Source organism: Nymphaea colorata, chromosome 12 (genome assembly GCF_008831285.2).
Source record: "Nymphaea colorata isolate Beijing-Zhang1983 chromosome 12, ASM883128v2, whole genome shotgun sequence".
NCBI lineage: Eukaryota > Viridiplantae > Streptophyta > Magnoliopsida > Nymphaeales > Nymphaeaceae > Nymphaea > Nymphaea colorata.
In genome coordinates, this window is record NC_045149.1 from 1484627 (window position 1) to 1509133 (window position 24507).

The 24507-nt window shown below is 42.7% G+C and overlaps 3 protein-coding genes across 3 annotated transcripts; all 3 read right to left on the reverse strand.

The window, feature by feature from the left end:
• Positions 1–11957: 11957 nt before the first annotated feature.
• Positions 11958–14725, reverse strand: LOC116265808 (probable LRR receptor-like serine/threonine-protein kinase At3g47570). The gene is made up of 2 exons (XM_050080747.1): positions 14093–14725; positions 11958–13922 (listed from the first exon to the last, which is right to left on the reverse strand). Exons 1-2 carry the CDS (start codon positions 14202–14204, stop codon positions 13567–13569), a joined length of 468 nt encoding a protein of 155 aa, XP_049936704.1. The 5' UTR covers positions 14205–14725; the 3' UTR covers positions 11958–13566.
• On the reverse strand, positions 14277–15393 carry LOC126409209 (receptor kinase-like protein Xa21). The gene is made up of 3 exons (XM_050080881.1): positions 14756–15393; positions 14494–14639; positions 14277–14449 (listed from the first exon to the last, which is right to left on the reverse strand). The coding sequence occupies exons 1-3, from the start codon at positions 15391–15393 to the stop codon at positions 14277–14279; spliced, it is 957 nt and encodes a 318-aa protein (XP_049936838.1).
• On the reverse strand, positions 15380–16830 carry LOC126409200 (LRR receptor-like serine/threonine-protein kinase EFR). The gene is made up of 2 exons (XM_050080746.1): positions 15584–16830; positions 15380–15475 (listed from the first exon to the last, which is right to left on the reverse strand). The coding sequence occupies exons 1-2, from the start codon at positions 16742–16744 to the stop codon at positions 15452–15454; spliced, it is 1185 nt and encodes a 394-aa protein (XP_049936703.1). The 5' UTR covers positions 16745–16830; the 3' UTR covers positions 15380–15451.
• Between the last annotated feature and the right edge of the window lie 7677 nt (positions 16831–24507).

Sequence of the window (24507 nt, forward strand, 5' to 3'; positions counted from 1 at the left end):
ATTTCTAATATTTCATAGTCATTTAAATCTCAATTAGTCTCACACTTAACCTTTAACCAATTCAATTTTAGATTGTGACATAAATAGAATAGGTCATGAGACAAGCTAGAGCAAGCTAAGTTGACTCAGTGATGTAGATCAGCCTAGTCCTGCACTAACCAATGGTGAAGCTTCAAGATGGGGTTTTGGATTCGATGCATTTAGATCCACATAGTTAAATATGGATCTCACCATTTAGATACTTTGACTTTCATTAAGAAGAGAGAGAGAGAGAGAGAGCCGAGAATGTATATCAAAATTTAGGGACAAGAAGTCCCTTAGATACTCCCTAGATACTAAAATTGGGGACAACAAGTCCCCAAGTTACAGTAACAAACTGCAAAAAAGAAGCAAAAGAGAAAATATACAATACAACTCACAAAAAACGAAATAAGAGGGGTGGGAAGAGAGTGGAAGGACGAAACGATATCATCACCCAGCCATAGAATGAGGACACCGCCGCAGCCGAATGGCAAAATGAGCATCTCCCTTCACAAGCCGAGCGACAGACTGTGGCGAAAGGAAGGTGCCCCTGAAGACCCTATTGTTGCTCTCTTTCCAAATGCGCCACCAAGCTGAAATGAGCTACAACCTCCAAACACGATCTCAGAAAACAGCCAAGTTGGGGGAAGGACACAAGAGAAAAAGAAGACGAATGGAAGGTGGGTTTGGAAGACTACTTACAAGGGAAGGCCAGACAGAGGTAAGGACACTAAAAAAGAATGGACAAGAGGTAAAAAGGTGGACCCGAGACTCAGCCACGGCGAGACAGAGGGGACACTGGTTAGCTAAACTGATGCCAAGGCATTGCAAGTGGTCAAAAGTGTTGATGTGGCCAGCAAGAAGAAGCCATGTAAAAGCAATGACATGATGAGAAGGGCCAGGGGACCAAAGGGATCGGGGTGGGAGCGACGCCACGGAAGAACCAAAGGAAGCCAGGTAGCAAGAGGAAAAAGTGAAACTCCAAGAAGGTGAAAGAGGCCAGGAAGGGAGTGCAAACGTTGGGAGGTCAGCAAGGCAGAGGAAAAGAGGAAGGGCGGAAAGCAGGTCGCACCAAAAGTGAGAGGGAGATGGAACCATTCCAAACACTAGAGGAAGACAGGTCAAATTTGGAGCAAATGAATAGGGTGATGAGAGAGTGATCAGTTGGTAGACGCCACCACCAAGAACACAGAGAAGACTCACAAGCCCGACTAAGGTTGGTAATCCTAGCACCCCCAAGAAGACGCGGAAAGACAACCATATTCCAGCGCGTAAGGCGATCTGAAGGCCGATCACCATCCCAGATGAAATTACGAATAATTCTGTCAAACCTATTCAGAAGAGCCATAGGAGGTCGAAAGATCACCAGAGCATGGAGGGAGACAAACGCAAGATAGTGTTTAGCAAGAGTAATACGACCTGGGAGAGAAAGCAGCTTTCCCTGCCAACACTGAAGGCGATTAACATACTTCTGCTCCACTCCATCTCAAAAGAGGGAGCAGGAGAGGACAACGAAATCTAAAGACCTAAATAGTCCATAGGCAGGCCAGCAGCCATACACCCAAAGCAAGCTTCTGCAAGAAGTACCATGGCCGGATCCGCATAGATGAGGTAAAGATGACACTTAGAAGAATTAATAGAAAGACCTGAGATGAACTCAAAAACCCGAATGATGAGCTAAGTTCTCACAATCTGTTGGCGAGAAGCGGTGCCAAACAGGAGAAAGTCATCAACATACTGAATGGTGGAAAGGTCTATAAGTGGGGGAGTGAATGCGGTGTGAGGAAGTAAATGGCTGCCGCGTGATGCAATAAAGCAGAAAAGCACTCGGCAACCAAGTTGAAAAGCAAAGGCGATAATTGACAACCATGACGAAAGCCACGACCAAGACAAAGGAAATCACCACACAACCTATTGAAGGAGACCGCAAGCAGGGCCCCAGTAACAAGCGAAAGGATCCACTGCCTAAATGACAGACCAAAAGTAAGACGAGTAAGGAGGTCAGAAAGGAACTCCCAACTAACCGAATCAAAGGCCGTAGAGATGTCCAACTTCAGGATGAAGGAAGGAAGATGCAAACAGTAAAGGGAGTGAACAACCTCATTAGCGAGGACAACCGCGTCATGCAAATGCCGACCATTGATGAAAGCAACCTGGAAGGGGTTAATGATAGAAGGCAACACAGACGCAAGCCGTAAGGAAAGCAACTTAGTAATAATCTTATAAGGTGTGCCTAAGATGGAGATCGGGCGAAAGTGGGTGACGTCCGTAGGGTTAGGACGCTTAGGCACCAAGACGTAGGTGGCTTGATTAAATTCTTTAAGAAAGACAGAGTTGGAGGCAAATTTATCACAAAACGTAAACACATCAGTGCTACAAGCCTCTCAAAATATGCGAAAAAATTCAATAGGAAAACCATCAATGCCGGGTGCTTTACCAGAACCAAGGGCCCAGACAACGTTTTTGATCTCTTGGTGCAGAAAGGGCCACTCAAGAGAGATTGCACACGAGACGGAGAGGGAGGAGAGGTGAAAGTCTGGCAATGGGGTACAAAAGCGAAGAGGCTTAGAGTAGAAATCTAAAAAACGAGCAGTCAAAGCTGGGAGAATGTCATTACCAAGAAAAACCCTTTGCCCGATAACCATGGAATGGAGCAACGCCTAGCGGTGCCTTTGAGAGGCGGCCAAGTGGAAGAATCTAGAATTCTGGTTTCCATTCGAAAGCAAACCCAACCTAGAACGCTGCTGCCAATGGATGGACTCCCTAACCCGCCACTCCTGAGCAAGACACTAGAGACAGAGGAGATGAGAAGACTGATCCGTAGAAATATTGTCAGAAGTCTGAATGGACAGGATCTCCTCATCCCAAACGGTCACCTCAGAAAATTTGCCACTCCAAAAAATGCGTTTCTAGGTGAATACCTCCTTCCTGATGGAGTGCAACTTCCGTGAGAGCGTAAAAGCAGCACACCTACCATTGATGGTGCGAGCCCACCATTTAGGGACGGCGGCCACAAAGGACTCATCACAGAGCCACCAAAATTCAAAACGGAACCTGGCAGGCCTGGTACCAGCCCTACCTCGAAGAAAGAAAATGAGCAGCGAAGCATGATCAGACAAGTGCCTCGGTCTTAGAACCAAGGAGGACGAAGGAAAAGTAGAGAACAGCTCAGGCGAGAGGAAGACACGATCCAACCTACAGAGAATGGGAGGATTCCTATTGTTGGACCAAATAAACTCACCATTATTTAGAGGCACGTCAAAAAGACAAAACTCTTCAACGAACGAGCGAAAAACAGACATAGACGGACCAGAAGTGATAAGGGAGGAAGAATCAGCAGGGCTAAGCAAACAATTGAAGTCTCCTGCCAAAAGCCAAGGCGAAGGAGCAAGCTCAGCCCACAGCTAGTCCCGCAAAGCCCCAATGCAAGGGCCATAGACCGCAGTAACTAAGACCGGGCCATTGGGCCAGAGACCATTGAGAGAGGCAGAGATAGAGTACCTACCAACATGCACAACCACCCCTATAAGAGCTGGAGACCAAGCAAGTAGGATGTGCCGCCAGTGGCCTCATTAGTAGGCAGGAACCCAAAGGACAATTGACGCAATAACGTATGAACACAAGCATGAAAGATCAACAACAACTTGGTCTCAACCACGATAAACACTGAAGGTCCATGTCGACGGACCCAAGATGAGAGATATCTACACCGATAACGGCACTTAGGCCCGCACATTCCAGCATGCAACCCTCATGGGGAAACCACGCGAAGCGACGTACACCTGGTGTCCTAGCCGCATCGGGGGGGAGGATGGAGGCTACAGAAGCCCCAATCCTACGCAATTTCCTCCGCAACCTAGCGAGGCTGGAGTGGGAGATCGGCGTAATAGCGGCAACAAAAGAAGAACATAGGAAATCAAGTTGTTCCTGTGGGAGTGAAACCTTAAGAGCGGCAAGCGCATCTGGAAAGGAGATGCCTAGCTCAATATCTAACAAGGGAGAGACAGGTGGCAACCCATTGGGCAAGGGGGGACTAACAACAGGTCCAGTGGTGGGACCAGACAATTGAGCAGGAGAGAAGCGAGGACCGGGGGAGGGGGGGCAGTGGACAAAGAGTCAGGATGCAGGGCAGGGGAAGAAGTGTCAACATAAGGGAAGTGGGGGAGGCCAGGGCTAACATTGGGAAGGGGTTTGCAGGCGGGGTTGCAAGGACAACCACGACTGAGTCCAGAGAGCAGTACGTGTAGGGAAGGCAAGGCGGTGGTAAAGCTACAGCCAAAGGAAATAGAAGAAAGCCTGAGTAGGTGGGCGAAGGAGGTGGTCCTGGTAGGTAGAGGAGGCAGAGGGGGGCCAGTAACCAGGGTAAAGAGCAAGGAACAGGCAACAGATGGGTATGGGCTAATTGGGGGTGATGAAACACTAAAGGTCAAGGCAACCGAGGCCGTAGTAAAAAAAAAGTGAGCAACAACAGCAACCTCAAGGGGATGACCCCAGCAAACAGGCGGGCAGCCGGCTGTGATGGTGCAAAAGACCAGACATAGCCAAGATCAGACTGACCAGCGAGCAGCGCCGTGTCGGGGAATCCCGAGGTGGACACGCGCGAACCCCCAGCACACAAAGAACAAAAAGGAAGGGACGAGCAAGGTACCTCAGGGGAGTGCAGCAGAGAGTAGGCAGGACTCCATGAGAAGGCGAGGCTGGTTCCAGTGGTGAAGGAAGCAAGGGCGGGAGCTGTGACGACAGGAGCTCGGCAAGCAAAGAACACTGGTGCGATAGACCACATGGGCTGAAGATCTGCGAGACCTCTACTGAGAAAGGCAGACCCCGTGTGCCAGGAAAAGCAGGCCCAGGTCAAGGAAGTTTGATAGAGCAAAAAAAATAAAGCTAGCATCTGAAGAAGGCGACAGAGGAGCAGCTGGCACAGGAACCCAGACCCAGAAGGAGGAAGCAACAGCTGCAAAGCCATGCCACTGACCAAAAAGTTACAGATCATTCTGACAAGCAGGAAAACGACAGCGAGAACACGTAACGGCCCGACGGCCGTTCAAGGTAGCACACCTCTGACACCACCACTAGCACCATCTGACGCGAATAGAAACGACAGACCGAAGAAGGTGACGAAGCCTGGAAGCACGACAGGAAGAGGGGACACACCAAGGCGAGGGGGTTGGCCTACCGACTGAGACCACCTTAGGCTGCCTCTGCTGCAAGGAACAATCACCCACTTGCAAAAGGAGAAACCAACAGCGTGTAGGAGGCCGTGAGCATCTTGCAGCTGAAGCGAGCCGGTGAAGACACAACTGAAGATAGTAGACTGCCAACTGAAAGACAACATGAAAGCCTGATGGGCCCTCTCAGCTGAACAAAGAAAACTGACCGCAGCATGACAAAGTAAGCGATTAAGGGGGAGGGAGTTACTCGGCTTGATACCATGGAGACTGGTACCACCAACCCAAGCCCCCTACTATGGACGCAAAGGCGGAGGAGGAGGGAGGGTGGCCATTACACCAACCCCACGCAAGAACAAAGTGGTCGGTCCAAAACAACGAAGTCAATCACACGTGTGTGCCCACCCACTGCCAAGGCAGCTACGTTGGACCCACTCAAAGCCTAAGCTGAGCACGGTCCCGTAGGTTGGTGAGACACAACTTAGCACAACGTGAAAGCAAGACACCGATAGAGGACTAGTCAGCTAACAAAATGATGTAAAAGACAATTCATCGAACAGTTGTCCTACAATTCCAAAGAGGTGAGAAGATGGGAGATGAGCAGATGGGCGGGAGGTGGGCAGGCGGGAGGTGAGCAGACAGGAGGAAGGAGACGAGAGGTCAGTAGGCGGTCAGGCGGGAGGTGAGGAGACAAGCAGGTGGGAGAGACGGGTGATCAGGCGGGAGGTGAGGAGACGGGTGGGTGGGAGAGACGGGCGAGCAGGTAGGGAGGCAGGTGAGGAGATGGGCAGGTGGGAGAGAGAGAGAGAGAGAGAGAAGCTTTGAGATCTCAATAATTCCTACAACAACTGTGGTGTAAGTACTAAATAGTGATGAGGGCTTACACAGTAGCAGTTTAAATGGCACCAACTGTGACAAGTAGCAGGTGTTTGAACAGTACCCCAAGTTGCTCTCTCTCTCTCTTACATTCATTGTTTCTTTCAGTAGTTGTACCCATTGAACTAGAGGAAATCATGAACGAACTTCACTTGTACTAAACGATATTAATTGTAAAAACGGCCAATGGAGCAAAGGGAATCTATCATTTAGTTGGGGAAAAATTGAACTTGTAGTATCTATTGGAGCCAGGGTTGTACGATATGTACAATACAAGGCCATACGTGCGATACGTATCTTTTACAAAATACGATACGATACACGCCCCGTATCGTACAATACAGGCTAATTTCAAAAAATGGGGGCTGGAACCCTCCTTTTTGAGTTTTTTTTATAAAAACACGGCGCTTCTTCATTTTTAACCTAGAGATTGTGCTGCTGCGGAGGGAAATTATCGATTTTCATCGTTAAATCATCGATTTTCAAAATGAAATCATCGATTAAACCATGGATTTGTGCGTGGGTGGCTGATTCTCGTGGGGAGGATAGAGGTTTTTTTAAATCGTAAAGATGAAAATGAAGAAGATGGAGATGAGGATGAGAATGAATATGATGAAGATTATGAATGAGAGTCAAGAGTGCTTTCAGTTTATATGTATTGACATTGAACATTTTCATAATTTCATTATCATCTTGTGTTGTAATACATAACATCTAAAACTTGTTTTTTGATGTGGTATCTCATAGACTTATAGACCTTATGACTTATAAATCTATGTGTTTCTATGAAGAACATATTATTCTTGTTTTTTACTGATTTTTTATGATTTTTTTGAATTTTTTTCCTATTTTTTGATTTATTAAAAAAAATGATACAGTTACGATACGTTACGATATTTTACGATACAGTGTATCTTAAAGCCAGACCGATACGGCTTACGATACGCTTTTTACAACATTGACTGAAGCTATAATTCTTGAGCTTGCGCAATAATACGAGGCACCGACATGAAGTGTTTGAATGGCAAACTATAAACCCTAGAATGACATAAGTTGGACATGCTAGATAGCCTTTTTCACGTAGACAAGCCATAAATATGAGTACCACCTAAATAGTAGAGTTACAGAAAGAACAGAGTTATATGCACAGTGCTGACTTCTTCAAATCACAAGAAGATGCCAATATATATATATATATACTTTTGATTTTATTTATATCTGGTAAGGATGTGCTTGATGCATTAATAATTTTTGCCTGGTGCTGCCATATGCGCTTAAAACAGTGTTTGGCCTTCCCTCCTCTCAAGTTTCCATGACACTAATATCAAGATCTGTAAGTACTACCAAAATCTAGCTATTCATGGTTTCATTTCCTATACTGCCTGAGATCTTAATTTAGGAGTACCACTGTAGAAATGTGAAAAGTAATAGCTATTCCTATGCAGGCACTATTGCAGAAGCAACTACCTAGAAGAGAACAGATCGGAATCTTTCTGGCAGAAGGAACAACTAGAACGAGAATCCCCAAAGCATGGCCATTCCACATGCTCTAGTCGTCCCTCATCATGCCCAAGCCCACATTGCTCCTCTCATGGATCTCGCATTGCCTAGCATGTCATGGTTACCTTCGTGAAAATGGAGTACATACACAGACACGTGTAAATGAAGTCATTGAGGTTAAGTGACCTAAAATGTTTCAACTACATGTCTAGAAAAAAACAACTTTTTCCTTGGAATGATAACGATGAAATAGAGTGGCCTAGCCAGTTGCTATCGCCTTACATTCAAAGAATAAAGCAACTCAAAAATGAAGAACAAATTTTCCTACTAGAGGAACCTACGGCTTTCCTCAAGAACAACTCAGAGAGTAAAACAAGAAGCATAAACATCGCAGACAGTAATACAACAATAGTTTCATTCAAAAGCCCCTAAAAAAGTTGTGTTTGAATGTAGATGTCAAGGCAAAATCTTACAATGGAGAAGCAGCCCCTGAAGACCCTGTTGTTGCGCTCCTTCCAAATGCGCCACCAAGAAGAAATGAGCCACAACCTCCAGACACGACCCCAGGTAAAAGACAGGTGGGATGAGGGACAAAAGAGAAAAAAAAGATGAATGGATGGTGGGTTTGGGAGGTTATTAATGAAGGAAGGCCATGCAGAGGTAAGAATACTATAAAAGAAAGGACAAGAGGTAAAAAGGTGAACCCGAGACTCAGTCGTGGCGAGACAGAGGGGACATTGGTTAGTTAAACTAATACCAAGGCGCTGTAGGTGGTCAAAAGTATTGATGTGACCAGCAAGAAGAAGCCCCACACCCCCAAGAAGACGCAGAAGGGCAACAATATCCCAACGCGCAAGACAATCCGAAGGGTGATTACCATCCCAAATAAAGTTACGAATGATTTTGTCAAACCATCTCAGTACAACCACAGGACGTCGAAAGACCGCCAAGGCATGAAGTGGGATAGACGCAAGACAGTGCTTAGCAAGGATAATACGTCTTGGCAGGGAAAGCAGCTTACCCTGCCAACAATGGAGACGATCCGATAGCTTCTGCTCCACACCATTCCGAAAGGAGGGCGTAGGAGGCGACAATGTAATCTAAAGGCCCAAGTAGTCCATGGGTAGGCCAGTAGCCTTACACCCAAAACAAGTTTCCACAAGAAGCACTGTGGCTAGATCCGCGTGAATGAGAGAAATGTGACACTTCGAGGAATTAATAAAAAGGTCAGAGACGAGCTCAAAAACTCAAAGGATGAGCCAAGTTCTCACAATCTATTGGCGAGAAGCAGTGCCAAATAGGAGAAAATCATCTGCATATTGGAGGGTGGAGAAGGCCTCCAAGTGGGGTAGTGAATATGGAGTGATGAAACCAACGACAATTGCGTGACGAAATAAGGCAGAAAATCAATCGGCAACTAAGTTGAAAAGCAAAGGTGATAGCGGACAACCCTATCGGAGGCCGCGACCAAGACAAAAAAATTCGCCACACAACCCTTGAAGGAGACCACAAGCTGGGCTCCAATGATGAGCGAGAGGATCCACGGACGAAACAATGGACCAAAAGCAAGGTGAGTGAGGAGGTCAGATAGGAACTCCCAACTAACTGAATCAAAGGCCTTGGAAATGTCCAATTTAAGGATGAATGAGGGAAGACACAAATAGTAGAGGGAATGAACAACCTCATTGGCAAGGACGACAACGTCATGCAAACGCCGACCCTTGATGAACGCAACCTTTAAGGGGTTGATGATAGATGGCATAAGAGGTGCAAGTTGCAAGGAAAGCAACTTAACGACAATCTTATAGGGAGTGCTTAAGATGGAGATCGGGCGAAAGTGGCTGACGTCCATAGGGTTAGGATGCTTAGGCACCAACACACAGGTGGCTTGATTAAACTCTTTAAAAAAGACAGAGTTGGAGGCAAACTCGTCACAAAACTCGAACACATCAACGCTACAAGCCTCCCAAAAGGTGCGAAAAAACTCAACAGGAAAACCATCAATGCCAGACGCCTTACCCGAGTCGAGGGCGCAAACAACATTCTTGATTTCTTGGTGCAGGAAGGACTGCTCAAGAGTGATCGCGCAAGAGATAGAGAGGGATGAGAGGTGAATGTCTGGCAGCGGGGCACAAAAGCGAAGAGGTTTAGAGTAGAAATCATGAAAATGAGCGGTCAAAGCCGGGAGGATGTCGTCACCAAGAAATTCCCTGTGCCCAATAACTATGGATTGGAGCTATGCCTGACGGCATCTCTGAGAGGCGGCCAAGTGGAAGAAACGAGAATTCTGGTCACCATGCGCAAGCCAACCCAACCTAGAACGCTGCTGCTAGTGGATGGATTCTCTTATCTGCCACTCCTCAGCAAGACTCTCGAGACAAAGGAGACGAGAAGACTGATCCGCAGAAACATTATCAAATGGCTGGAGGGACAAGATCTCCTCATCCCAAACGGCCACCTCAGAAAATTTTCCTCTCCAAAAAATACGTTTCCAAGCAATAACCTCCCTCCTAATGCAATACAGCTTACGCGAGAGCCTAAAAGCAGCCCACCTACCATTGACGGTGTGAGCCCACCACCTAGGGATGACGTCAACAAAGGACTCATCCCGGAGCCACCAAAGCTCAAAGCGAAACCGGGTGCGCCCGGTTCCAACCCTACCCTGAAGAAGCGAAAGTAGCAGCGGAGCATGATCAGACAAATGCCTCGGTCCTAAGACTAAAGACGACGAGGGGAAAGCAGAGAACAACTCAAGTGAGAGGAAGACACGGTCCAGTTTCCGAGGAATGGGAGGATTTTTATTGTTGGACCAAGTAAACTTCTCATTATTCAATGGCACGTCGAAAAGGCCGAACTGATCAAAGAACGAGCAAAAGACAGACATAGACGGACCAGAAGTGATGGTGGAGGAAGAAAATTGAATTCCCCTACCAAAAGTCATGGTAAAGAAGCAAGCTCACGAGCATGACAAAGCTCAGCCCACAGCTGGTTACGCAAGGCCCTAACGCAAGGGCCATAAACCACCGTAACTAAGACCGGGCCATTGGGCCATAGACCATTGAGGATGGCCGAAATAGAGTACTTACCAACATACACAACCTTTCCCGCAAGAGGAGGAGACCAAGCCAATAGAATGCCGCCAGCAACACCATTAGCTGGAAGGTTCCCAAAGGACGGCTGACGCAATAAAGTACGGACGCAGGCATGAGAAACCACAGAAGGCTTGGTCTCTACAACAATAAGCAAAGTAGGCCCATGCTGACGGACCCAAGAAGAGAGGTATCTACGCCGATAACGGGCACTCAGGCCACGCACATTCCAACAAGCAACCCTCATGGGGAAACCATGTGAAGCGACGCATGCCTAGCCGTCCTAGCAACACCGGGGAGTAGGATGGAGGCCGCGGAAGTCCCGATCCTACGCAATTCCACTGCAACTTGGCAAGGATGGAGCGAGAGGTCGGTGCAACAGTGGCAACAAGAGATAAACGTAATAAATCAAGTTGTTCCTGAGGGAGTGAGACCCTAAGAGAGGCAAGTGCATCCAGAAGAGAAATGCCCAACTCAGCATCTAACAAAGGAGAAACAGGCAGCAACCTATCGACCGAGAGAGGACAACCAGCAGGTCCGGTGGTGGAACCAGGCAACCGAGCATGACAGGGAGGGGAGGTCGGGGAAATAGGGGCAGATGCAAAATCGGAACACAGAACGGGGAAAGCAGTGCCAACACAAGGGACATGGGGGAGGGCAGGGCTAGTGAGGGGAAGAGGCAAGCAGGTGGGGGTGTAAGGGTAGCCATAACCGAGTGTAGGGAGCAAAGAAAGTATGGAAGGTAGGTAGGTGGCAAAGCTACTGTCAATGCAAACAGAATAAGACCGGAGTAGGTGGGCGAAGGAGGCGGTTTTGGTTGGTAGAAGGGGCAAGGGGGGCCGGTTAGAAGGGTGAAAAGCAAGGTAAAGGCAGTGGAGGGAGATGAGCTGACAGGGGGTGATACATGGATGGAGGTCAAAACAACCGAAACTATAGTCGAAGAAGAGTGAACAACAACAATGGCCTCAAGGGGGCGACCTGCAGACGCCGGGAGCACGGGGGCACACGCATATGTAGGGGAGACTGAAGAAGGCGGGATTGCCGGCGCACAAGGTGGTAAACTGTCCAACGGGCGGGCGGCCGACTGTGCAGGCACAAAGGACCAGATGTCGACAAGAGCAGACGAAGAAGCAAGAAGCATAGGGTCGGGGCATCCAGAGGTAGGCGAGTGCGAACTGCCAGCTCTCAAAGAAGAAGAAGGAAGGAGCAAGCTGGGTACCTCAGGGAAGCGCGACGGAGAGCAGGCAGGGCACCATCGAGGAGGCAAGGTGGGCTCCAGCGGTGAGGGAAGCAGGGGCGGGAGCTGTGATGGCGGGGGCTCGACACGCGAGGGGAACTAGTGCGGTAGTCCTCCTAGGCTGAAGACCCGTGGAACCTCAACAGAGAATGGTGGACCTCGTGCACCAGGAATAGAAGGTACTGGCCAAGGAAACTGGATAGAGCCAAAGAAAATAGAGCTAGCATCAGAGATGGGCGACCGAGGAGCAACTGGCAGAGGAACCTGAACCCAGAAGGACGAAGTGACCGTCGCAAAGCCATGCCACCGACCAAAAAGCTGCTGATCATTCTGACAAGCAGGGAAACGACAACGTGAACACGTGGCAGGCTGGCGACCATTCAAGGTAGTACACCTCTGACACCACCATTGACCCCATTTGATGCGGATAGAAGCGACTAACCGAAGAAGGTGCCGAAGCCTGGAAGCACGACGAGAAGACGGGACACACCAAGCTGAGGAAGTCGGCCGACCAACAGAGACCACCTTAGGGCACCTCGGCCGCAAGGAACAGTCACCCATCTGTAGTAAGAGAAACTCACAGCGTGCGGTAGGGAGGAATGCTTGGAGGAGGCCGCGAGCATCAAGTAGCTGAAGCGAGCCGGTGAAAACACAATTGAAGATGGTAGACTGCCAACTGAATGATGAAGCCAAAGTCTGATGGGCCCCTTCAGACGAGCAGAGAAAATTGACAGTAGCACGACAAAGCAAGCGATTAAGGAGAGGGCATTACCAGGCTAGATACCGCAAAGACTGGGACCGCCAACCCAAGCCCCACACGGTGACTGTAAAGGCGGAGGAAGAGGGAGGGTGGTCATGTCACCGGACTTGCCAAGAACACATGTGTGTCCACCCACTGCAAAAGGCAGCTGCGTCTGGACCCACTCAAAGCCTAAGCTGAGCACGATCCTGCAGGCTGGTGAGGCACAACTTAATACAATGTGAAACCAAGACATCGGAGGAAGACAGAGAAGCAAAAGTAGCAAAAGAAAGTCTCAAAAGCTGACCCACAAATACTGCCAAAGTTGCCTCAACACAAGCATACCAAAACCACCAGCATTCTCATTCTAACATTACGTCGAACAGTTAATAGGCAGCCTCAAACTAAAGGCTTGAGCAATGACAAAGGCGAAGCAGGCGGCCGGCTAAATCTTCATCATCCAATCTCACTGCCAGGAACGGGAGGGAGGAGAAGCTTGTCACATCCATCGTCGGAAGAGTCTGAACAAGAGCGTCCTCCATTGCTGGCTACAGTGGTTCTCTGCTAGCTGGCGCGCATTGTCGAAGTAAATGCTTCAACAGGAAAGACCTTTGTCACCCCGATGGTCGATGGTTTACCAGAGACGGAGACGATGAAACGGCGACCCCAGAGGAAGCACCGAAACTCGTCGCTCTCCAAAACGAGCTCCGTCAGAGAGAGAGAGAAAAGGAGTGGATCTATGAGTGACAAGAGAAACATTACAACAACAGCCTAATCTCCTATGATATAGTAATAGCTAAAACAAATCATCAAGCGATTCCTGTATGGAATGATCCTTGCGCTTGACTTGTTATGGTTGCGCTATTCTCAGGATCTTCTGTTATCAGCAGATTGGTATTTCCTCTTACACATCGTAACAACAAAACAACACCTTGTCTAGGCAAGGGAATCTCTTATCCTTTTCAGTTTTGGAAGAATCATCCTCATGGACATCCGATCTTGTGCACATTCAACAGCACATGATAAAGCAACTTCAATGACTGCAGCCAAGCAAGCAATCTGTTTCTCTTGGATGGCTATTTCACCGCAATGCATGACGTTCATCCTTGCTTCATCCTGGACGATCTGCAAGATCTTACCAAGGATTCTCTCCCTTACCCACTTCTGTAGATTCAGATCGGCAGAAAACATCTCATGGGTGGTGAGTCTCTTCCCTGTAAAAAGATCCAGTAGTAGAATTCCATAGCTGTATACGTCACCCTGTGTGGTTGGTTTTCCACCCATTCCGTACTCTGCAATGAATACCAAGATGAACTTAAGGAAGTTAGTCATGAAAAAGAAGCAAGTGAAGGTCCAAATTCACGGCATGATTGGACAATGTTGAATTGCTTTCACAAGTCTCAGTCAACGACTCGATCCTGTCCACTTGTTAGTTGGCAAATAAAAAGGAAGTAGTCTGTACCTGGAGCGATGTAACCAATAGACCCTTTAAGCCCTCCTGTACTCAGTTCATTGACGAGAGATCCTTCATCAATCAATCTTGCAAGACCAAAATCCCCAACCTTTGCAGTCATATCTTCATCCAACAGCACATTGCTTGGCTTGAGATCACAATGAACAACAGGGGTAACAGAATCATGGTGGAGTTATTCCAGGGCGCATGCAACATTGATAGCAATATTTAACCTTGACAGAAGGCCAAACGCCGGTTTGTCTCCTCTACCATGGTTGCTATCAGGATACAGCCATTGCTCAAGGTTCCCATTAACCATATACTCATAAACCAATGCCTTAAAATCTTCATTCTTGAAATTAATCCCTGACCAAGCAGTGATGAGTTTAATGAGGTTCGATGTCGAATGCCTCGTAATGCTTCACATTCTGCAGCGAAACTGGTGGCAGCACCATGACGTTGCAGATCAATGACCTTGGTAGCAACTGCAGTTCCATCCCCAAGTACACCTCTGAAAACAGAACCAAAGCTGCCGCTGCCGAGAAGGTTCTTCGAACTGAAATTTGATGTCAAGGCAAGAATATCATGGTATATGATCATCTTGTGTTGCCCTTTGAATGAATCCACACTTTTGATTGCTGACTGTAGCTTCTTTCCGCTGCTTAGACTAACCAAGCGCAGGAAAGAAGAATAAAAATGGTTGCAAGACTTGCAAGCGCAATGGCAAGTTTGAGAGCAAGTATCCTTTTTGAATGAACATGAGAATGGCAAACTGGCAACATCAGAACTCTGGGGCCCCCACAGACCCTGTCATTGCCTTCAAGATCTATTCTGTTGAATTCTAAGAACACACCAGAGTTTGGGACTTTGCCTTCAAGATTATTGAAAGAGAGATTCAACAGTTGTAGATCATCAAGTAGTCCAACCTGTACTGGAATTGCACCAGAGAGATCATTAGATGAAAGGTCCAGGTATTGGAGGCCCTTGAGCTGACTAAGGGACTTGGGAATACCACCTGACAGAGCATTGCCATTGAGAAGAAGTCGCTGCATGCTCTTGCAATTTTGAATTGAATCAGGGATTTCTCCAGATAAATGGTTTCTAGAGATCTCAATGACAGAAACATTAGCTAAACTCCCAATGCTGACGGGCAGTTTCCCAGTGAATGAATTTTGAGAGAGATTGAGAAACATACTTAGGCTTGGGAGTTGGAAGATCTCCTCAGGAATGCTACCATTGAGATTGTTCGTTGAGACGATGAATAACAGAAGAGATCCAAAGTTTCTAAAACTGAAGGGTATCACTCCCATGAAATTATTGACAGACAGATCGAGCTGACTTAACTTGGTGAGGTTCCTATGGAAGTTGCTATGTCCCCTGTGAGCTTGTTCCCTGCCAGAAACAAAGCCTGAAGTTTAGGGAGACCACCAATTTCCGGTGGAATATTTCCCTCCATTGAATTGTAGCTCAAGTTTAGCAAAGTGAGACTTTTCAACTGACCAATGGAATCCAGCCAGAGATCATGTTCCCACCCATGTAGAGCTTAGAGAGCTGCCTTGACATGTTCCCTACAGAAGCTGGAATTTCTCCCTCAAACAAGTTCCCATCAATGGCAAGAAACTCAAGTTTGGTAGCATTGGTAAGGGATTTAAGCAAACTCAGCCCCTTCTCTTTGCTGTTAACAAGATGGTTGAATCCAATGGTGTAGAGAATAAGGTCCGCTAGCCTTTCCAGGCCTCCTGGCACAGTACCACGCAGCAGGTTGTGTGACATCCGGATGCTCTGCTTCTTTGTGAGATTATGCAGACTTGGGGGGATGGTGCCAGTGAATTTATTGAAATAAATATGGAAAGACAACATTTTAGGCATGGTGAAGCCAATGTCCGCAGGGATTTCTCCCCACAATTGGTTTGAGGCCAAAGCAAACGTGTTGATTGAGGACATATTGTAAAGAGAAGTTGGGACCGTGCCACTGAGGATGTTCAAGGAGATTTGCAAGTGCTGCAGTTTCCTCAGACGACTTAAAACTTCTGGTATGGGACCGTGAAGGGAATTGGTGGCCAAATTTAGGGTGGTGAGGGACGAGAGATTACTAAGAGCAGGAGGAATGGTACCTGAAATATTGTTCTGCGCTAAGTTCAAGACTTTCAGGTGGTATAGACGGTCAAGCTCAGGAGGTATGGTGCCGGTGACTTCATTGTCGGTGAGGTCAATGACTTCAAGGCTAGAGCATCTGGTGATGTTCATAGGAATGGCACCACTGATGGCATTGTTGCTCAAGTTCAGAAATTTCAAGCTGGAAAGCCCTCCAATATTCTCAGTAAGACTGCCAGAGAATTTATTGTTCTGGAACTCAAAGAAGGAGATATTACCTATCCTGGACGTCATCGTTCCTTCCAGGTGCAGCCCTTGTAGATCAATTCCAATGACTCGTCGGCTGCAATTGTTGCAGGAGACCCCTTTCCAGTTGCAGTAGCTAGAGCTATGGTTCCAAGAAGCCAAAGAACCAGAAGGGTTGCTCACGAGGCTCTTCAAGGACAACAAGGCTTCGTGATCAGCGATGGAATCACTGGGAGATGAACCAACAAATAAAGAGCAAGAGAACAACAGAAATATGACAGAAGCAGCCGGAGTTGGAAGCAAAAATTTGAGAGCCATCATGGTGGTACGTAAAATTAGTTGAACTTTGTGGCGGCATGGACAGGGAAAGAGCTCCTTGTTTGTAGGAGAAGAAATAAGGCACCTAAATTTTGATGCCACTTGAGTCGAGCACTAATTGTCGATCTTCCTCTAGCATGAAAATGTAGGAAAAAATAGTTTGCGTTTGTGGATTGGCCACTGCATGCCGGCGAAGACTGACAAAAAGGAAATTCACAATCTAGCGGGTCCCCCTTTTCTTTTCACAAAGAAATGGCGATAATTCTTTTGAGCCACTCTTCATTCTATACGGAGACTCATTATCTTCACTTCTCTTTTTTTATTTACAAGTGATATTAGACATGGTGATATTTAATTTTCTTATAAGATCGAAAAATAGTTTTTAGTGATTTAAAAGATGACGTCAGTGAGCATAAAGTTTTCACTGCAACAAGACTTAATTTGAATTTTTTTAAACTGTCATTATAAGTTTAACCTATTTATTCTAAAGAAAACCCAAAAAAGAGCTTAATAGACTTTTTATTTTAGTAAATGAGGTCAGTTGCTCTTTTTCTTCCATTCAAGTTTTTCTACAAGAAGAAAAAGGTGTCAAAAGTTTGATTCTTAATGATTGATGACATACGTACCCGTCTTTTTTGAAAAAGAAATGGACGTTTTCATGGTTGATGACTTAGGTACCTGCCTTTTCTAAAAAAGAAATGGACATTTTCATCCGCTATCCTGCACCATCATTTTATATGGAGTCTCTGTTTCTTCATTTATTTGACAGGACCTTTGATGTTTGACTTTCCATTCACAAAATAAAAATATTCTAACTAAAATTTAAAGAAAAATGTAATTTAGTATTTGTAAAAATTTTGAAAAATTCAGTTAGCTTCTACAAAAAGTTTTCAAAAATAGTATTTCATATCGTTTATAATGACCGGCCACCCAATAAAAAAATTATGACACATTTAACTATGCCTTCTCAGCTCTATTTTATATATATGGCTAGGAAAATTGAATGGTGACTCCGTTTTGTAGATTCACTCAACCATCTAATCAAGTCTGTCCAATCCATTATGATGGGCGGTTAAGAGAAAAATAAGGAAAAAATTATGGGTATTTTCGTTATATAGTAATAATTTATACTTTTATCTCATTGTTTATCTTTCAACCATTCATTTGCTTAGATGATGGTCCTAATTAGATGGTTGGGTGACTCTAGATAGCGAAAGTGACCATTTATTTTATATATATATATATATATATATATATATATAAAGACCATTTGACATATATATGAGTAATTGGTAAAAAGCAGACATTTAGGTCAAGGATAAAAATCAGTCCCATTGATTTTTTATTAAAAAAAATATTTTAAATAAAATATAAACATCTAAGGCTATTTTGATATAAATCATGCTTTGATTCAAGTTGTTTTAATGAAAAATGTTGATTTTTTTTTATCATGTCATGGAAACGGTTTATCTTTTTAATTATAAAAACACAATCGAAGTCTAACAAATGATTAACTTAGTGTATGTTTTGCATCAACTCATTCTTAAGATCATATCAACAAGTTCATCAACAAGTTCAGATTGCAAAAAAAAACATTTTAGAAATCAAAATCAAATGGTCTATTGTTCGCATCTCCAAAAATCTTTGGTATTTTGGTTTTTGGAGTGCTTCAGAAAAATGAGTTTTGTTTAAAAAAAGAGAGAGAAAGGGACTCTTCCGTCCGTACGAAGATCAACCGTTGCCGGCGCCTTTACCAAGGGTAATCAATCCAAAAGCTATGTTTATTATTGATGCGTTTCATTTTGGCTTAAACATCTTTTCACTCTATATGCAGTGTAGTGTTTGAGAAAAATGTTGAAAGTTTGAAGTTTCAAACTTTTGAAAAGATTCTTGAAGAATCACTTGAAAGTGTAGAACATTTTTGTTTGAGAAAATCATTACAAATATTGTTTGAAATCACTTGAAGATCATTTTTTTGGAAATCATTTTGGTGATCTCTTAAGACTTTAAGTGGGTTTGAGATTTTGCTCTAATTCAGTTACCACATAATTAGAGCTCCATCTCCTCTTGCTTAAGTTCTTTGGAGTGGTGCTTGTGACCACAAGTGATGTTAAGTGAGTGTAATGCATGAATGCATTGATCTTATATGATTAAAGCATTCCTACCACAACATTCATATAAAAACATTTATACCACCACATTCATCTAAGATTTTTGTTATAAATATTTTTGATGAAAAAGAAAAGTTTTTGAAAATAGAATAAGATTGTAGATCCTCAAACATGATTCTAATATTAGGTCATTACTTTGAGTTTTGGTTTTAGTGAAATTGACAATTGAAAAATTAAAATCTTAAATAATAAAAATATTGAAAGAATGAAAAAGATGAAAGACTTCCATAAAGAGAAATGTAAAGAAAGAGAGAGAGAAAGAGATAGCAAAAGTTGTACATATACGTGTACATATCATCGCATATGCACGTATATGAAAGTTTATGAAAATGAGGTTTAAATCAAATAGATAAAAGAAGATCATTTTAGAAAGAGAGGGAGATTTAAAAATGGAGTACATGTATACATATTCATATATACGTATACGAGAGTTTGTAAAAGTATGTTAAATAAAAAAGAGAGAATAACAAAGAAAGATATTCATGTGCGCACATATGTATATAATATGTATATACACACATGTCTTCATGAATATTAAAATCAAGGAATGAATTAAAAATAACCGACTTCAATTTTTGATATAGGCCAGAGAGGAACTTGGGCTCACGCAAGAACCTAAGTTAAGTCTTCAAGGCTGCAATAGAAAGGGTTTTTCGAAAATATTTTAGAAAACATGATTTCAAATATTTTTGGTATATGAATATAAAACATAGTTACTTAGTTTGTTATAGGGGAATATGTTTCTTCTACCATTGGGTATAGAAAAAAACTAAACCACACGATAAGGTACTTATTAGGGTTCCTAATAGGATGATTAGAAATGAAACTAGCACAAGATGACATGCAAATGCATATTAACATATACATATTCGTGAGGGTTTTCTCCGGGTTGGACAAGCCCCAACCTCAAAAATCCACATGAAAATAGAGAGTCCCCAAACCACACTTTCATTCTCACTGTGTATTCACATGTAAATAACTATACATGGATAATATCTTAAAATAAAGCAATATTCAAAGAGAAAAAGAAAGCATGATTCAATCATAAAAGGAAATATCATTTCATCTTGTCATGCTCCCAGTGCACTTAAGCATAGCCTCTTGACTCTAAAATAGAGATTAAGAGCTATCTCATATGACTATGGGGAGATGAAGGTGAGAGAAAAGAAAAACATCAAAACAAAACTACATTCAAGAAAAGAAAGAACATTATGCAATCATAAAATGAAATATCATCTCCTCTTCTCACGCTTCTGGTGCACTCGAGCATATATCCTCTTGACTCTAAGATAGAGATTGAGAGCTATCTCCTATTGCTATGGGGAGATGAAGAGAAGAGGAAAATGGAAAAAATGAAGTGAGATTTTGGTTACATATCTCTTATGAGAATGATTTTTAGGAAAATGATCACTCTTTGGTTGGAATAATCTTAGATTCCCTTTGAGTGAAGCTCCAATAAGATGCCTTCAAAAGAGTTGTAACTTGATGATGCTTGTTCCAAGTTTGAGAAGAAGAGAGAAATGAAAAGAGGAAGAGGAAGAGGGAAATGGAGGAAGAGAGTTTGAAAACTCTATGTCATCAAGTGAGAATGCACTAAAGCTTTTCCAAGGGCTAACTCATGCCCAAGAGAGAAGATTGTGGATGTATTTATAGAGAGTTTCGGAGCCAAAACTCAAAATTTGAATTTTTTTAATTTAACACGAATTTCATGCGAATTTCAAGTATTTTTGAATAATTTAATTTTTTAAAAATAGGCTTTGACTAAGTGGGATTGACCACTAGCCCTACAAACACCCATTGGGGTATGGGTAGGGCCATTGCCCACCCAAAAATGCCAAAACCGCCTTCCAAATGGCAGTTTTTTTCATAAAAATGGAGAGCTCGGCGCGCCAGGTGCTCTATTCGCCTGATGCGCAGAGCACTGCGCACGACAGTGCGCATCCCGCTGCCACAAGCATCGCTTTGCCAAGTGCCTCGCATGTGGTGCTCGCTCGTGCAAGCGCTCATGTGCGATGGTGCGCTAGTGCGCGCCGACGAGTGCTTCTCCATTCTTTTTTTTTTTAAATAAATAAATAAAAAGGTAAAACGGAATAAAATAAGATAAAACCAAATAAAAAAATATAAAAAATGCATAATCGATAAATAAATAAAGGTGGTTTGTGTAAGAAGCATAAAACATTTTTTTTTATTTAAAATGTGTAAAAGAAAAGTTTTTGTTAAAAATGGGCGGCTACACCGTGCTCGTTTTGAATCCGGATTTAGTTCAATTAGCCATCGACATCCTCTAGTGAGTGGGTTAAGCTTCAAAAACATATTTTTGGTGCGAAAATGAAACATAAAACAAGAGGAATGTCTAAGTACGTGCCCGATGCTCATAGCACCAGACTTTATCATTTTGAACTTGATTTTGGATTTTGAGTTTGAAACGCTAGATTTGGATCTAAACTTAGGTTTAGAAATTCATTTTGAATCGAACAGTCACAAATTTGTTTTAAATCTAAATAATAAAATAATGACCTTTTTTGTTGAAAAATTTGGGGTGATAATAGATGCCCCTCTTTGCTGCTAAGCCATTATTTGTCCTGCTTAGTGGCCAAGATAAGCACCCCAAATTTTGACTGACTAAAATTTTGGCTAAAAAGATTAAAAATGTTGGAAATGCATTTTAGGTTTTAACCCCTTACCTGAATGGGTTGTATGAGCTAATGTTGCAGGTCTAACCCCTTGCCTGCACGGGTTTGCTGATATCAAATTCAGGTTTAGCCCCCTTGAATGGGCTGCCTTGATTTGCATCGCAAGTTTAACGCCTTACCTGTGTGAGTTGCTTTGGCTTCTATTGCAGGTTTTACCCCTTAACCTGCGTGAGTTGCTTTGGCTTGCATTGCAGGTTTAACCCTTTTACCTACGTTGGTTGCTCTTTTGTCCATAGTTTCAGGTTTTACCCATTTCCTGAATGGGTTGCTCGATAACAAGTGGCAATGCCAAGAAAGAACCTTCATCACCTCAAACGCCTTTGTTGAAGCAATGGATGAGACCCTATTGCTCATTCATTGGTTGTGACAAAAAAAATTCCTATCACCTCGACTGCCTTTTGGTGAAATTTTTGTTTTCACCCAAGGCTGGATTTCGAACTTGTTAAAATTCCTGGGAGGATTCAGTTTAGTTTACACTCAAATAAAATTGTGTTTACAAGGATGTATTAAGCACTCAAAAAATTAAATGCAACCACACTGTATGGACTAGTTTTATGATAAAAAGGCATTTACTAAAAGGTAATAAACAGTCGGATAAAACAAATTACGATAATGCAACTGCAAGATTCAGTTTACAATGCACTCAAATAAAATTTTGTCTACAAGAACGCGATAAGCACTCAAAAAAAAGTAAATGTGACAACGACACTATATGGACTTATTTGATGATGAAAGGACATTTACTAAGAGATATAAGTACTTGGAGAAAATAGATTGCAACACTATAAGATTCGTTTTGCAATACACACAATTGAAGTCGTGTTTAGAAAGATGTGATAAACACTAAAAAAAAATAAATGTGAGAATGTCACTATATGGACTGGTTTTATGATAAAACGGCGAATACTAAGAGTTGATAGGCAATCAAATAAAATAGATTCCAATAATGAGACTGTAGGATTTGTTTTATGAGACACTAAAATAAAATTGTGTTTAAAATGATGTGATAAGCACAAAAAATCACGTGATAACACAACTACTGAATTCATTTTTTGATACACTAAAGTAAAATTGTGTTTACAAGGATGTGACACTATATGGATTAGTTTATTAATAAAAAGGCATTTACTGAGAGGCGATAGACAATCAGACAAAACAGATTGTGATAACACTACTACAAGATTCATTTTATTACACCTCCAAATAAAATTGTGTTTACAAAGACACAATAAGCACTCGAAAAAATTAAAAGTGGCTACGACACTGTATGTATTAGTTTCACAATAAAATGACATTTACTAATAGGCGATAAGCAATCAGATAAAATAGATTGTGATAATGTAACTGCATAATTCATTTACGATACACTCAAATGGAAAGGTGTCTAAAAGGATGTGATAAGCACTCTACAAAATTAAATGCGACAACGACACTAGAAGGATTAGTTTACAAGGACAAAACTCGCACTCCAAAAAATTTAAATGCCACAAGGACACTGTATGGATTGATTTTACGAAAAAAATGTGATTACTAATAGGCGATAAGCAGTCACACAAATCAAATTGCGACAATGCAACTGCATGATTAATTTTTAGATACACTCAAGGAAGCGATATGTACTCCAAAAGAAAATTAAATGCAACAATGACACTATATGGATTGGTTTTATGATAGAAAGACGTTTAATAAGTTGTGATAAGCATTCAAACAAAAATCGTGTGATAAGGCAACTACTGGATTCCTTGTATGATACATTAAAATAAAATTGTGTTTTTGAGGATGTGATAAACATAAAAAATCATGTGATAATGCAACTAGAGGATTCATTTTACGATATGCTCAAGTAAAATCATGCTTACAAGGACACCATAGGGCACTCGAAAAATAAAAAGTGACAATGACATTGTATGAACTGGTGTTTTGATGAAAGACATTTACTAAGAGGCAATAAGCACTTTGACAAAATAGATTGAGATAATGCAACTAGAGAATTCATGTAGGGATACACTCAAATAAAATCGTGTTTACAAAGTTGTGATAAGAACTCAAAAAAATTAAATGCAACGACGACACTGTATGGGTTGTTTTTTCAATAAAAAGGCACTTACTAAGAAATGACAAGTAGTGAGACAAAAATAGTTTGTGATAAAGCAATTATAGGGTTCATTTTATGATACATTTCATTAAAATAATGTTTACAAAGATGCAATAAGCACAAAAAAATATGCAATAATGAAATTACAAGATTTGATTTATGATATACCCAATTAAATCGTGCTTACAAGGAATGGACTGGTTTTGTAATAAAAAGGTGTTTACTAAGAGGTGATAAGTAGTCAAACAAAATAGATTGTGATAAAGAAACTACAAAATTTGTTTGGGATACACTCATATAAAATCATGTTTGCAAGGACACAATAAGCTATCAAAAAAATGAAATGTGACAATGACACTGTATGGTCTGGATTTATAATAAAATTATGATAAATAGTTAGACAACATAGATTGTGATAAAGCAATTGCAGTAATCGTTTTTCGATGCAATCAAATAAAATTGTGTTTACAAGGATGTGGAAATCACTTAAAAAAATTAAATGCAACGACACTGTTTGGACTAGTTTTTTGGTAAAAAAGGCGTTTAGAAAGTGGCCATAGGTAGTCGAACAAAACAGATTGTGATAACAAAACTACATAATTCATCTTAAGAATAATAAAATAAAATCATATTCAGAATGACGCGATAAGGACTCAGAGTAATTGATCAACATTGTATGGACTTGTTTGACATAAGAAGTCATTTACTAAGAGGCGATAAGCTGTTAGACAAAAAATTGAGCGCTAACAGAACTACATGATTCATTTACGATACACACAAAGAAAAACGTGTTTACATGGATGCGAT

Excerpts from the sequence above, each read along its gene's own strand:
- LOC126409209 (XM_050080881.1), bottom strand. The coding sequence starts at position 15,393 with ATGGGAGTGATACCCTTCAGTTTTAGAAACTTTGGATCTCTTCTGTTA. Across the intron at positions 14,640-14,755 it reads ATTCTTCTTTCCTGCGCTTG|TTCGAAGAACCTTCTCGGCA; the intron begins GTTAGTCTAAGC and ends ATCAAATTTCAG. Across the intron at positions 14,450-14,493 it reads AGAATGTGAAGCATTACGAG|GGATTAATTTCAAGAATGAA; the intron begins GCATTCGACATC and ends CTGCTTGGTCAG.
- LOC116265808 (XM_050080747.1), bottom strand. The coding sequence starts at position 14,204 with ATGACTGCAAAGGTTGGGGATTTTGGTCTTGCAAGATTGATTGATGAA. Across the intron at positions 13,923-14,092 it reads TATTGGTTACATCGCTCCAG|AGTACGGAATGGGTGGAAAA; the intron begins GTACAGACTACT and ends TATTCATTGCAG.
- LOC126409200 (XM_050080746.1), bottom strand. The coding sequence starts at position 16,744 with ATGATGGCTCTCAAATTTTTGCTTCCAACTCCGGCTGCTTCTGTCATA. Across the intron at positions 15,476-15,583 it reads TCTCTGGCTGGATTCCATTG|GGAACAAGCTCACAGGGGAC; the intron begins GTCAGTTGAAAA and ends TGTTTCTGGCAG.